Source organism: Sceloporus undulatus, chromosome 6 (genome assembly GCF_019175285.1).
Source record: "Sceloporus undulatus isolate JIND9_A2432 ecotype Alabama chromosome 6, SceUnd_v1.1, whole genome shotgun sequence".
Lineage (NCBI taxonomy): Eukaryota > Metazoa > Chordata > Lepidosauria > Squamata > Phrynosomatidae > Sceloporus > Sceloporus undulatus.
This window is the reverse complement of record NC_056527.1, coordinates 54,613,118-54,627,432: the sequence shown is the minus strand read 5'-3', so window position 1 is coordinate 54,627,432 and position 14,315 is coordinate 54,613,118. Positions and strand designations below refer to the sequence as shown.

The 14,315-nt window shown below is 40.1% G+C and overlaps 1 protein-coding gene across 1 annotated transcript in view; it reads right to left on the bottom strand.

Annotated features, from left to right (window-relative positions):
* Positions 1 to 4,745: 4,745 nt before the first annotated feature.
* LOC121933014 (prostatic acid phosphatase-like) overlaps positions 4,746 to 14,315 on the bottom strand; it is a 29,149-nt gene continuing 19,579 nt past the window's right edge. Inside the window, exons 5-11 of the mRNA XM_042472203.1 lie at positions 12,536 to 12,628; positions 12,121 to 12,225; positions 10,233 to 10,365; positions 9,861 to 9,943; positions 6,979 to 7,085; positions 5,828 to 5,999; positions 4,746 to 4,870 (exon numbers count right to left, since the gene is read on the bottom strand). Of these exons, the coding sequence (XP_042328137.1) occupies positions 5,843 to 5,999; positions 6,979 to 7,085; positions 9,861 to 9,943; positions 10,233 to 10,365; positions 12,121 to 12,225; positions 12,536 to 12,628 (678 nt within the window). The 3' untranslated portion in view covers positions 4,746 to 4,870; positions 5,828 to 5,842. The remainder of the gene's footprint in view (positions 4,871 to 5,827; positions 6,000 to 6,978; positions 7,086 to 9,860; positions 9,944 to 10,232; positions 10,366 to 12,120; positions 12,226 to 12,535; positions 12,629 to 14,315) is intronic.

Here is a 14,315-nt window from a genome sequence, read left to right as displayed (position 1 = left end):
ATTATTATTATTATTATTATTATTATTATTATTATTATTATTATTATTATGTTCATAATGAAGGCATGACAAATAACAGTTCAACAGTAGGATAATTAATGGTAAGGGCATTAGCTCTTTTGGTAATGAGTAATGTATTCCATTATATTTAATTGTATTTTTAAAGGACAGTTTTAGAGGTGTGGTGAAGGAATTTCCCCCAGTTTTACGCTGTTCTCTTCCATGCAATCCATGGTGTTTGAAAAGCAACATGTAGCCACTTGCCAGGGTGGGGATGGTGTGGAAAGAGAGGAGATGTGGCAGATTAGTGGCAGCATTCTGTTGCATAGCTTGATAGATGCAATGTTTTAAGGCGAGCCTTTTCCAATCTGTCACTTTCTACATGAGCTGATGTCGGCTGATGGTTGTTGGTCAGATTGTGGCACCTGTGTATGTATCTAGAAAGTGCCAGGTTGAGAATAGCAACTTAAACTCCTGAAAGAGCCCTTTGGATACAGGCAACAGGCATCAGTGAAAATATTACAAACCTATTTCCTTATTTGTCCTATGGTTTCTGATATTAACCTCAATGTTTAACATAATGACAATTTAACATGTTAAAAAATCAGCAATTACTTGTGGTGTGGATGTCAGTGGAGTGGAGAATATGCTCTGGGTTTTAGTCCAGAACCTAAAGAAGATATCTGAAGTGCAGAACCTGTTTTGGAGACAGAGGTCACCGCTTTTGACAGATTTTGTGAGCTATTTGGCCTTATCTGTCAGATTGCCCTGTTGCCACAACAAACTACAATTTCCAGAATTCCATAGCATTGAGCTGTGGCAGTTAAAGTGATGTCAAACAGGATTATTTCTGCAGTGTGGATGCAGCCCGATGTTTGATAAAGAGAGAGTAGGAAAGTAGACCACAGAGTGGGATTTATAGTTTTTTGTGGCATAAGATGCCAGCCACAGATGTTGGTGAAACGTCAGGAAGAAACTTTTCTAGAACATGGCCACACAGCCCGAGAAACCCACAAAAAACTATGGATGCCAGCCGTGAAAGCCTTCGACTTCACAGAGTGGGATTTGTTTGCTTTATACTTTGAAAACATTTCTCCCATTAACTTGCTTTTACCATTACCCCATGAAATGTTTCCTGTATCCCAAATAATCCTTGATGGATTTTGATGCCTGAAATGCCTGAAACGTCATTATACTATATTATATTATAATGTATAATATACATTATACATTATACAGAACTGCAGAGGACTGTCTTGCCGCTGTGGCGGCTTTTTACCAAGGGGGAGGGGTCAGTGAGAGAGGCCCCTCCTGAAAAGCCGGCTCCCCGGACTCCTGAGGGACGCTGCCACACCCCCCACGCCACCGGGTGGAACTTTTTTTTCCCCCTGCTATTTGTATGGGGGTGTTTTCATGTATTCTTAATTGTTTTATAGCATATGATGTTTGTACAGGGGGGTTGTAATTTGTGATCTATGATGTTTTAACTGTTGTATTATTGTTGTTCACCGCTATGATCCTTGGAATAGCGGTATATAAATAAACCATATTATTATTATTATTATTATTATTATACATCTAAAATAAGTGAACTAAAGTTTTTAAAATAAAAGCAGCAGTAGCAACAGCAACAGCCCAAATCTTCAAAGGCTGCGTTTGAAGAGAGCAGCTGTTGAACTTCTAATGTGCCTCTGGAGAGTTCGGTTGGATTAACAAGTTCCTTGGAACCTTCTTTTATACACTGACAACTGTCAGCTTTCTGCTGATGGTCTCCTTCCTTCTGCTACCATTCTGTTTTCTCGCACCAAGAAATTCCCCAGAGGAGATCGGTATCAAAGACGAACAGGCCTGTCTCAAATCCTCATTACAGGCTTCAAGCATATTTGAGATGCAGCAAATAAGGTGAATTACGATGATACAGCTCTCAAAGTTGCAAAGCTTCAGATAGCTGCAATATTCTTCAAAGGCCCCAAAGGTCTGAGGTTTTTACATCTTCGAGGAGGTTAAATTCTTGATGAAACGAGTGCTATTTAGTATAGTTTCTTTAAGAGGTGGAATGATGTCTCTTTTTCCTAGGTGGGAATTGAGCAGCTTGTAAGTTATATCCAGTCCACTCCATTAAAGCATTCTTAAGCACCTCCATTGCAAAAGCAAACAAAAACCCTCCAAAATGGAAGTAACCGCCTAGAAGCCTCTAGGGGAGTAGATATGCCTTCAGGGCTATTTGAGAGCCAAATACTATATGAAGATTTATTCATGGCTATTTTGAAGCCCTGCACCTTCTTCAAAATCACATGTGCTCATTCAATTACTCAGAATTTTGGGGGGGAAAGGGTGTGACCCATGGGAATCTGGGGTGTGTGGGGAAAAGGTACATGTGCCCCATTACCTACTGCAGGTGTGGAACATTTATGGTGTGGTGGGAATTCTGTTCTTGGACAAGCAGATGTAAAACCATCCCACTTTTCATCCCCCCCTCCAACGAACGAATGGTCTTTTTGCCAACAATTGCAACAGTGTGAAGTGGTACAGCCCTGCGATGGCACAGTGGCCTTCGGGCTTCAGGTTGACGGCATCATTTTTGAACAGAATTGCATGTCCAGTTGTCCTTTCAATTTTTAAAAAATACCAAGCACATGTGGGAAAATGACATTAAGCTTTGTCGTAGGATGAAATACTCTTCCCACTCTGGTCTTACTTTGTTTCTCATTTTTCCTTATTGAAGTTTGCTCGATCCCTTTTTCACATCATTTTTTGAAAAATAGGTATGAACAATATTACAAATGCGGTTAAATATGTTTCTTAAGTTTAGTTTTTATGAAGCATTTAATAACAGTCCCCCACCACTCCAAGTTATACTTTCTCCTATTCATTGTCTTTCACAAGCAGTGTCAAGACATTAATATTCTCCCTAAGGAGTTGAAGAGTCAGTCCTTTGTGTTTGATTTGCAAGCAAGACTTGGTTCCAGTTAAGAATGAAAAAGAATTTTGCATTAACCATTTTTAAAATGAATTTATCACATTTGTGGGTAATTAAGTAAAGCATATGTATATATTTTGGTTTTCCCTCGCTGGAAAGAAATAGCCTGCATCATTTTTATTTTAAAAATCATTTTAGAATTCCTTGCAAATAACTGTGCAGAAGCTGAAGTAGCTATAATTGAAGAATGCACAAAAGCAAATTTAATCAATTAAAATGTGTACAAATGTAGATGTTAAGAAGAAAATGGCTGGATTCGGTATCATCTGGCATAGCTATAATGATGGACCTCCATTGTAGTAGCTGCTTCTGTTGATGTTACTCCCCAATAATATCTTGGAAACCAAGAAGTAATGCTACTGAAAGGAGCACTGGGGCACTGAGAAACAATGACCGCAGCATCTCCTGGTCATGGAGCATTGAGAAGAGCAGCTGGAGAGACCTCTTGTGGTCCTGTAGCAGCTGCTTGTCGCAATGCATCCTGTGATGGGGAGACTCATGTACTGTAGTCTTCATTTTTCAGCGCCTTGATTTGTAGCACCCTGGAAACCCTTTGGTTTGAGTCCTGCCTGACTTTAAAGGTAGTATTTGATATCATGTTTGGTCACTAATGACTGTAAACATGAATCCCCAAAGTTTTGAGATCAAACATCCAGCTAACAATCTTGTCAATATTGACTAGGATGCTAGTTGATGCATTTAAAGGTGGAGGGGATTGTACCCAACTACATGAATTCTCTTGTAGGAAGGAAAAGCAGAGTCTTGCAACCCAATATGAATAAAAGGAGGAAGAAAGTACAGATGGGAATCAGAGAGATGCAATTAAACATCTCTATTTCCAATTAGCAGAGATGTTTCCCTCCTGCTTTCATTCATCACTGTGGCAATGTTGGAGATGCAATCATAAAGATGTTGCCACACACTGGAGAAAACATTTCTGTTTGTCTTTCTCCATCCCCATGAGAGACCCTAATATCATCTCTGTTAGACAGGATGATCCACTACTTGCAATTGCAAATTATAGCTTCGGTTGCTGAGTGGGATGTTCTGTATTCTCAGTTTATGAATGTTGTTTGCTCATGAACTGATCATGATTTAAAAAATGGTAAAGTAAAAGTAAAGTAAAGTAAAACATGATGAGAAGAAGAGCAAAACAGAAAATTTACAATTGTTCATCTATATGTATATCACGAATGTCTGTTTTCAGCTGTGACATCATTTCCCCAGTGCCTTTCAGAATTACAGATTTATTTGCTGAAAACTGGTGGTAAGCAGAACTTAGAAATGTTAGTTTTTGATTATACTTCCTGAAATTCCCCAGCCAGCCTGGCCACTGGGATTCTGGGAGTTACAGCCAACATAATAACTTTACCAAGCTCTGCCTTGGAGCTTACAAGCTGAATACAACTCTGTCAAATTTTCACTCCTAAAGGGAAAAAAAATGTTTCTAAATGGTAAGACAATTCTGTGAAATTGCTGAGGATGTCATGAGTAGACAGATGGCATGAAGGCATGTACACACACACAGAGAGAGAAACAAATGATGTAAAGATTCATATCTCTTTGGAACAGAAATTGAGCAGTTATGTCAACTTTTTGTTTGAAAGCATGGGCCAAGGACTACTGCTTGGAATGATCGTGGCATCCCTTTTACAATATCCTTTATTGAATTATTTACCTGAGAGAATCACAGAAGATTAAAACAGTTGTTTTGTAAGGCCATTCAAGAAGTATTAAGAAACATACATTTTCATTAGAGCTTCTCTTTTATAGAAATAGAATATAATAGAAATTTTATTTTTACCCCGCCTCTCCCGCAAGATCGGGAGCTTGTTTCGCTTTTAGTGAAAACATGTTCGTCCTGTCTTCAGTGTCTTCAACTTTGTAACCCTTCAAAAATAATGAATAAACCTATCAGAAAATGGGAAAAAGTGAAATACACAATTTAAAACTAGAGAAGATGACATGGAAAGAAGGATGATTCAATAACTCATCACATGCGAACCTTTAAAGCCATTCTTGGGAAGCAAACTGAAGTGGCTTCAGGATGTGTGTGTGTGTGGGGGGGGGGGGGGTAGATTCATTGAGAGATGGATAAGAGTTTGGAAAAAAACTGTTTTGGACGACAGGTCCCAGAAATCTACCAGCATGAGGAGTGGTAGGGGTTTTCTCTGAACTTTAGGACTTTATCACATGAAGCTGTCAAAGCAGGCTTACAGCAAGATAGTAGTGTCTGTGGCTGTTATCTTATTACACAGTGCTTTGTCTTTTATCTGTTCTTGGAATACACCTTTTCATTAATGATTAAAACCTGTCAATGCCTCCCAATCACACTACTTTTTCATGTGTGATTAGTTCCTTCCATTGTATTTATGATAATCAGGCAGTTGTGTGGTGCGAGTGGGCATGATTATGCTCCTCTTCCCCTCTCCCTCGCTATTCCCAAGCAGACTGTTTTTCTTTTATTTTCATTTTTTCCATTTCTTTTCTTTTTTTACAATTAGGCAATTGTTGTGGCTGTCAATTGAAAATATATATTTTTTAAAAAACCCAGACCTGAAAGCATAGGACAAAATGGTGGCATTATGAAGGCTAGCATGCAGAAGACAAGATTACCGGAGCACTATGGCACTTTTGAAGAGCTGTGCAAAAATGACAGTCCCCAAACTGGTATGTTTGCATTTCCTAAACTAATGTGAATGTGGCATCTTAGCAGGCTGGTGTGTTAAAGTCTGTAGTTTATAAAAGCATTGCTTTCCTAGCAGAAGCATTAACTCTAACCAGGATTTTGAGCTTTCTTGCAGAAATACTATGGCTATTACTGTACCACAAAAGCTTCTGAGTTACCTTTGAGTTTTGCTTCTATTCTTTACATGCTTTTTCCCAGTCATCCACTATGATTGGAGAAACCAGTTCAGCAAACCTGCCTAGAGGACAGGAATGTGTACAGCCAGGAAGATGGAGTGGATAAGGTTTCCTTGAAGTGTCATTTCGGAAGAACATTTCCACAGTGTATTGCCTTAATGGAGATCCCAAGGCAAAGGAGAAAAACAGATTGATCAATTGTGTTATTTAAAAGATTCCTGTTCACTGAACTTGTGCAGTAATCAACAGGATACATTCAAGTCAGGAATAGGACTCTAGACAAGGCAGTGGCTACTTGAACAGATAATCCTAGCCATAATGATCAATTAATCAAAGCAAGCATCCAGGAATTCCACTTGTGGTGAAGTATTGGAGCCATTCCCTGTTTTGTGTTAGATTTAAAAAACACATCCAAATATTATTGAATTCATGTTGTGTTCCTTCAAATCATATCCGGCTTAAAAACGCTATCATGGTTTTTTTTTTGACAAGAATTGTTCAGAGAATTTTTGACATTGCCTTCCTCTGGACCTGAGAGAGTGTGACTTTCCCAGGGCACCCAGTGGGTTTCCATGGCTGAGTGGGGATTTGAACCCTGGTCTCTCAGAGTCCTAGTCCAACACTCAGCCCACTGTACCATGCTGGCTCACTAGCAAACATGAGATAAGTGAGATAAAATGAGGTAATGAGTGAAAAACAAATAGAAATGGTTAAGTGCAACCCTGTGTTAGTATATCTGTGCTAATGCAATGGGACATTTTCCCACTCCTGTATGAGAAACTCACTGTTAATATGTCTCCAGAAGGCTTTCCATCTTCACAGAGTAGGGTTTTTTAAAATTTAAAATTAGATAGACTAATGGCTGGGACTAGTTCCATGACACATAGATGGAAGAGTATGAATCGGGTGAATTACTTCCTTCCATGTCTCTACTATGGGTTTCCCTCCCCTCTACTTCTTAGAAAAGAAACTCAATATATTGGAGTGAATGAGGGAGCTGTGGGAATGGGGAAAAGAAAAACACTCTGTTCCTGGTTCCACTCCACAAAAATCATTAACTCAGGATATGTTAGTGATTTGTCATTCAAAGCAAAGTACATTTGATTTTGTACAAATAATCCAAAGATACATACCCTTTGCTATCTTGATACAATTCCACAAAATGGCAAGAAGTGTAGGGTGGCACTTTCCCACTGTAAATATCAAGTGCCATTTGAATGGCTGCAAGGCTGGGTGAATGCTGTGAAAATAAATTAGAGCAGTCTCAGAATATAGACTATACCATACTACAGATACATAGATATTGGCATGCATGCAGATGCAATATACCCTGAGTCCAATCCAAACAAAGAAAAATAAATTTGAGCTAAATTTAGTCAAATATAAAATCAGTGGGAAGTAAAGTAGTCATGAGTAAACTTATTCATTTATATATTCAATTTATATTCCATTGAGCAGTCCTATAGTTGTCCACTGGGAGATGAGAACAATGGGACTTATACCCAGATATTATATGTATGATCCCAATGTTTGGATCCCCTTTGGGAGTAAGGTGGAATATAAATCAAATATACAAATGAATAAAAAGCAGATATGGGCTGCTGGGAACATGAACTGGGTAGGAGACACCCTCAAACTGCATCAAGTCAAGCTCATCTCCTTTCACTCCCACTGCAACTTCCTTGAGTAAGGCAGGGAAGAAAGGAGATGAGGATGGGGTGATGCTAGATGATGCTTCCATTTGAAAATGAAACTGTTCCCATTCACAAATGAACCCTGATAGTCTGTTGCTGCTGAAGGAAAAGGGGAGGGTGAGGAAAAAAGAAATCTAACAGCCCTCTTGAGACATTTAAGACATCTGGGGGTTTCAGTTCCCTTCCTCAGATGCAGTTACTGATATCCACAGATTTGTTGCTGTGTGCTTTCAAGTCATTACCGACTTATGGAAACCTTAAGGAGCCCTGGTGGCACAGTGGTTAAATGCCGGCACTGCAGGCACAAGGTTGTGAGTTTGATCCCACAGGGCTCTAGGTCAACTCAGCCTTCCATCCTTTCGTAGGCCAGCAAAATGAGCATTCAGCTTGTTGGGAGCAATTGTTTTACAGATTGTAAATCACTTAGAGAGTGCTGAGTACACTGATAAGCAGTATAGAAATGAATATGCTATTGCTAAATGCTATTGTTATTAAGGCAACACTATGGGGTTTTCTTGGCAGATTTCTTCAGAGGGGGATTGCCACTGCAATTCTCTGAGGCTGAGAGAGTGTGCCTTGCCCAAGGTTGCCCAGCAGATTTTCATGGTCAAATCGGAATTTGAGCCCTGATCTCCAGAGTCATAATCCAGTTCTCAAACCACTATACCCCACTCGCTTGATATCCACAAAAGGTCATGCTAAAATATAATCAGTTAGTCTTAAAGGGTCTGTAGAGTCCCCCTTCCCCCTCATTTTTCCATTTGCATTTATCCTCAAACGTGAGTTATAATTTTGCTTCTTCAGAACATTTTTTTCTCTGTGGAATGGAGTGTCCAGTGGAAACTTTCCAGAGCTAGGAGTGGGGGTGGGGGAAAGGTATCAAAGGCTTATATTGTAAAGTTTCCATATACCCAGATTATCCAGATTAAATCCAGATTCTTTGCATTGTAGCTAGTACTTGTTAAGATCATTACTTGCCCCAGATTCTAAGATTTCATTCAACCGAAACATTAGGAAGAACTTTCTGTCAGTAAGAGCTGTTTGACAGTGGTGGAGTCTCCTTCTTTGGAGGTCTTTAAATGGCCATCTATCGGGAGTGCTCCTAATGTGTATTCCTACAAAATTGCCAGAACTTCCCATGTTTAATATGTACTATCACTCAAAATAAGAAGATGCCTTGATGTGGCAACCGTATATAAACATGTGTCCAAAGACCCCCTTTGCATCAGGGGTGGGGAATCATACGGCCTTCCAGATTTTGTCAGATTGCAAATTCCAACAATGGTATGCTGGGAGCGGCAGTTTTAACATTTTAAATGACTCCTGTGACTTTACATGCTGGCTCAACATGTCAATCAGAGAGGGCATGCTCACACTGCGCATCAGCAGTTTGGGGAGGTGAAAATTAGATACCTCTCTCCATGTGTCTTATTTCCATACATAGAGGACATTATATTTATTCATTTGTTCAATTTATTTCCCTCTTTCCCCCAAACAAGAAACCCAAGAGAGTTTATAACAAGGTTAAAACAAGATAAAACAACAAGGCAAATTATAGAAAAGTTAAAAGACAATTATATTAGCTACTTTGTAAAAACACCCATAATTTAAAAGAATATAAAATCATTGAAAAGGTATAACCATAAAGATAAAAAATTCCTAATATTGAAGAGAATGAGTTACTGAAAATCATTCATACCTAAACATCTTACACATGCTACATTTTCATTTCATTGGTAACTATGCCCCTTTTCTTTGAAAGTCTAAATTCTGAATGCTCAACTGAAGTTTTAAATTACTGCAATCCTAGAATTTGGGGAAATAAAGAAAAATCACTTTAGAGGGACAGAGTTCTTATCCGGGGGCAGGGGTGACAATGCCCTCATTTTGTCACACACACCTCTGTAGCTACACTTCTCATTATTATTCATCATATGTCTTTTAAAATACATAGTTCTTTACCTATTAGAACAAAGAGAGCAGAGAAGAAGCCACTCCAGCCTCCCAGGTAAAGGAATTGCACAATCTGGGAGCCACCATTGAGGAGGCCATCTCACATGTCCTCACCAGATAGTCATGTGAGGATAGTGAGACCAATAATAATAATAATAATAATAATAATAATAATAATAATAATATGCCCCCACTTGATGATCTTAAGACTTAGGTAGACTCATAGAGGAAAGTGCAGTCTTTTTGATAATTGGGTCCCAAACCACATAGGTTTTTATAGGCCTTAATCAGCACTTTGAATTGCATCCAGAAACAAACTAGGGCATTTTTGATCTCAAAATAGTGAAGAAAAATAATCAAACACTTACTGCAGAATAGGCCACTAATTTCCGTTTATTCCCACTGGCTGTAGCAGCGATGAGGTCATTTAGGATAGTTTTCACAAGCACACCTGCATGGATATGGGGGGGGGGGGGGGAGTGAAATAACAGTAAAATGAAATCCATATTTTACAATAGTATAATAACAATACGATACTAGCAAAGTAGAACACTTTTCTGCCATGTCATGATACCCGTATTTTCCGCTTGACACAGACACCCCACTCTGTCTGATGATAGGGCCAGCCCTGGCTCCAGAAGGCCCATCACTCATATAGGGTGCGATGAGGTGGAGTGGGAGGTAGACCTGCAGACTTTTCCAGGTGACTCCCAGATAAACTTGGGTGTCATTCTGCTTACCTCCTTGTAGTTTTGATTTCTCATTTTTCTTGTAAATTCCAAAAAAAGCCTCATGAGTCAAGTCTGACAGTTTATTCAGTTCATCCAGTATCTCTTTTGTGACCCAGCTTGGCAGAGGGTAATTATGAATAATCTATGGCAAATTTAAAGAGGAAAAGGTTAACTTTTTTATGGAGCCCTAGGTTTCTTTGCAATGAGGTTTGTCTAATATACAGTCACCCTTCTCTTTGGTGATCTCAGATCATTGGAGAGGCCCACTGGGAAGGAGGAGGGAAGGGCTCTTCTCCTTCCCAGTTTATTCACATAACAATCCAGTGATGAAGCCAGGCTGAGAGAGGATGTGACAGGTCCAAGATGTAGTGGGGTCTTGAGTGTAGACCCCCTAAATCTAGGGTTCCTAGGTCAGAATTATGCCAGGACCTGAAATTTCAGGCCAAAATTTGAGTGCTAGGAGCAAAAAAATTAAAGAGTGTGTGTGTGTGTATAATTGTTTTTTTTAAAAACTAAGACCTTTCCTTTCTTCTCCCACTGAGTTTCACTCCACTTACCCCATATCTTCAGCATTTCAGTTGGACACAGGTGAATACCACAGATGTTTGAGAAACAGTAGCCTCCCTCTTAGGGTGTCACCTGTTGCAATTTGCACCCCTTGTGCCCCCTGGTAATGCCACTGCACAGACTTTACAAGGCTGTGCTCTTGCCCTGAGACAACCCCCCCCCCAGCCCTGAAGAAGAGGACCCTGGCCCTGGGATTTGACAACCCTCCCCAAATCACAGTCTAATGCTAAAACAGCTACATCACATTGATTCTCCTTAGCCATTTACAGACATTGAGAAATCAAAGTGCACAGAAGACAGTACATGTTGGGTGCGCTTCCAATATGCATTTAGACTGTTTCTGCACATAGCATACATGTCCAACGCATGTATAGCAATAGCATTTACATTTCTATACCGATTATCAGTGAACTCAGCCCTCTCTAAGCAGTTTAAAATCTATAAATACATACAGTACACTCATCCCTTCACATTCACTTGGGTTAGAGGCACAGGACCTCTGTGAATGTGGAAAACCCACAAATAACAAAAACACCATGTTTATGTGAGAGAACACCTTTCTAGGCATCTCTAGGATGGACCTCCAGTGCAACTTTGTGGTTAACATCTGCCAGACATTGACCATAGAATTGTGCTGGAGGAGCCACAAATGTCCAGTGGAGTGTTCTCTTTAGGAACCTCAGGTCCTTCAGTGCGATTTTTGGTTAAAGTTGACTACAGAGTTGCAGTGGAAAACCTAGATATTCCTAGAGAGAACATATTAATAAAATCTGTGAATAATCAAATCCACAAAAGTCTAAGCTGCAAATGTGGAGGGACGAGTGTACAAGAAGCTATCTTCAGAACATGCCCCCTTCACCCCCCTTTCACACCATACCCCCTCTTGGTCTGTGTGGTTTGTGTATGTTGTACTTAAACCACTGGAGGTATTACACATTCCCTTTTTTGCATTGCTGCCTCAACTGTTGGCTCTGTCCTTTTTAAATGCACACCTGCACTGATGCAGTTATGTGCCAGGTCAGGGTTAGGATGAAGTGTTCCTTTGAGACCGGTCTTGTATTGGGGTGTTTATATGCACAATTGAAGGCGTGCACTTTCCCAACTTTTTGGATACATTGCAGACAATGAGGTATTACAATTGCAATCTTTCTCCACTTGGGGCACCTAGATGTTGTTGAGTTGCAACCTCCATCATCTTGACCAGAATGATCAATGATAAAAGATGATGGGTATTTTAGTCCAGCAACATCTGGGGACCCAAGTTGAAAGGGGCTGATTTAGGGTTATACTTCTGTTCAGAATGACACGTCGTTTTTGATTATTGCAGTACCTTACACATCAGGGAAGTGTAGAGATTCAAAGCTTTCCCATTTTTTAGGTATTTTAGTGTGGCCACATCGAGACCTGTGTACTTTGCCAAGCTGTGAAAGAATTTCTGAAAGAGAAGAGGAAAAGAACAATCAGTCAAGGCTACATCTGTGTACAGTATATTGGTACACACCCCACTGTTTGACACAGGCATGATGCATTTGTCTTTAGGACAGGAGGCTCATTCATCACAGCTGTAAAATTTATCACACTTGTAAGGTCACATAATTACATGGCATTTTTCCAAAATGAATAAATGATATGTAGACAGACAGACAGATATCAATATACTCCTCTTTCTGAGAGAAGAAAAAGTTTTCAAATACATTTTCATACAAACGTGAAACCATCAAACAATCAGTTTTGTTCTTACTTACCATATCGGGTAACATTTTTTGAAATATGCTTGATTCCATGGTTTCATTCTGAATCTTCTCATATCGTGCACAGCCAGGAAAAGGAGGGTGTATCTTAGGGGAAACAGTAAATAAATTATTTTTTGTAAATATAAAAGCTCATTCTATCTTAATCTCTATCTTGATCAACTAAATCAAATGCCAATGACAGGAATTAACTAAGGCGCATTCCAGATGCGCAAAAAGTACGCACTAGGTACGTACTAGGGTTAGGAAAGGGCGTCCTTTCTGGACACCCTAATGCTAGTACGTACCTAATACATACAAAATGGCGGTGCCCATTCTACATGGGCGCCGCCATTTTGACGTGATGGACGCCTAGCATCCGCACGTCCCGGTGCACTTGTGATGCCACAAGTGCGCCATTGGCACCTTGCATCGTCACAACGGTGCCAGAAAAAGAAGCTGCTTTTTGCAACTTCTTTTTCCACTGCTGGGAAGCCTCGCTGTTTGGAGGCTGAAGCTTCCCAGCGGTGGAAACGGAGGCGGCGGCAGGCTGCCCTTTTTGGGCAGTCTGTGAACTGCCTCTATTAACTTAATTTAGGGCCCAAACAGACAGGCCAAAATAAAGTTGCTTCAGGTCACTTTGAAGGTATGCTGCTTAAATGACACACATATCTTAAGAAGCCAGAAGATGTGCCAAAGTTGCAATCCAATCCTTAGGAATGGAACATGGCTTTGGTGTGGCTTCCAGCCTCTTAGACACATGCATAATTTAAACAGCATACCTCCAAAGTGACCTAAAGCAGCTTTATTTTGGCCTGTCTGTTTGGGCCCTAAGTTAATTATTACTTATCCTATTAAAGACATGGGTCATTTTCTAAGGAAAAAAGTACAATTAAAAATAATGAAAGGACCCATGATACTGAAATCAGATACTTCTGTTTATCTATAAAATTTGAAATATTTCTAAAAAAATTGTGAAGTAAAAACATAAGCGACATAAACATAAAATCCTTAGAAAACAATTTCAGATAGCTTTCCTCTGCAATTTACAAAGTGTTATGAAGTCAAATTCCTAGTTCCAACTAAAATAGAACTATTACATCAATTGCTGAATTGTAAATCAAAACTTGTATATAGTCAGTTGTTTCAATGGGGTTACTTTACCTGGGACTAGCAATTGGATTTAGGCCATAATCTTAAAGACAGATCTGTCCAAACATTATGAATCATTAAGAATCAGGAGATTATCGCACTGGGTTCTGAGAACGTTCTGATCACGTGATGAGAACGGAACGCATTTGAGTATACCGCACGTATGTGTTCCAATCGGGTTCTCAGAACGCTTAAATGTGTTCCAAATGTGTTCCAGGAGGGAACGGATTTGAATGTGTTCTGAATGTGTTCCCAGAGAGCTGAAACGTGATGAAAACGTTCCAAGAGAAGTGTGTGCGGTATTCTTATCCGTTCTCAAATCCGTTCCCTCATTCCTCCGTCTTCTGATTGGCTGAAAGAATGACAGGCAGGGAGGGAGGCAGGCAGGCGAGCGACTGCAGTGAGGGAAGGTGTGTGTGTGTGAGGGGGGAAAGAAGGAGGGAGGGAAGGGAGGGAAAAGGGAGGAAAGGTGGGACAAGGAAGAGAAGAGGAAAGCAGGGAAAGAGAGGGAAAGAAGAGACCAGAGCAGAGAGCAAGAGGGAGAGGGTCTGGCTGCTTCTCCGGGGGTCTCTAGTGTCATGTCCAGTGGGGCTCCTGTGCTGTCACAATGCAGGAGGCAGGGATGCCCAGGACCTTCTCCTCC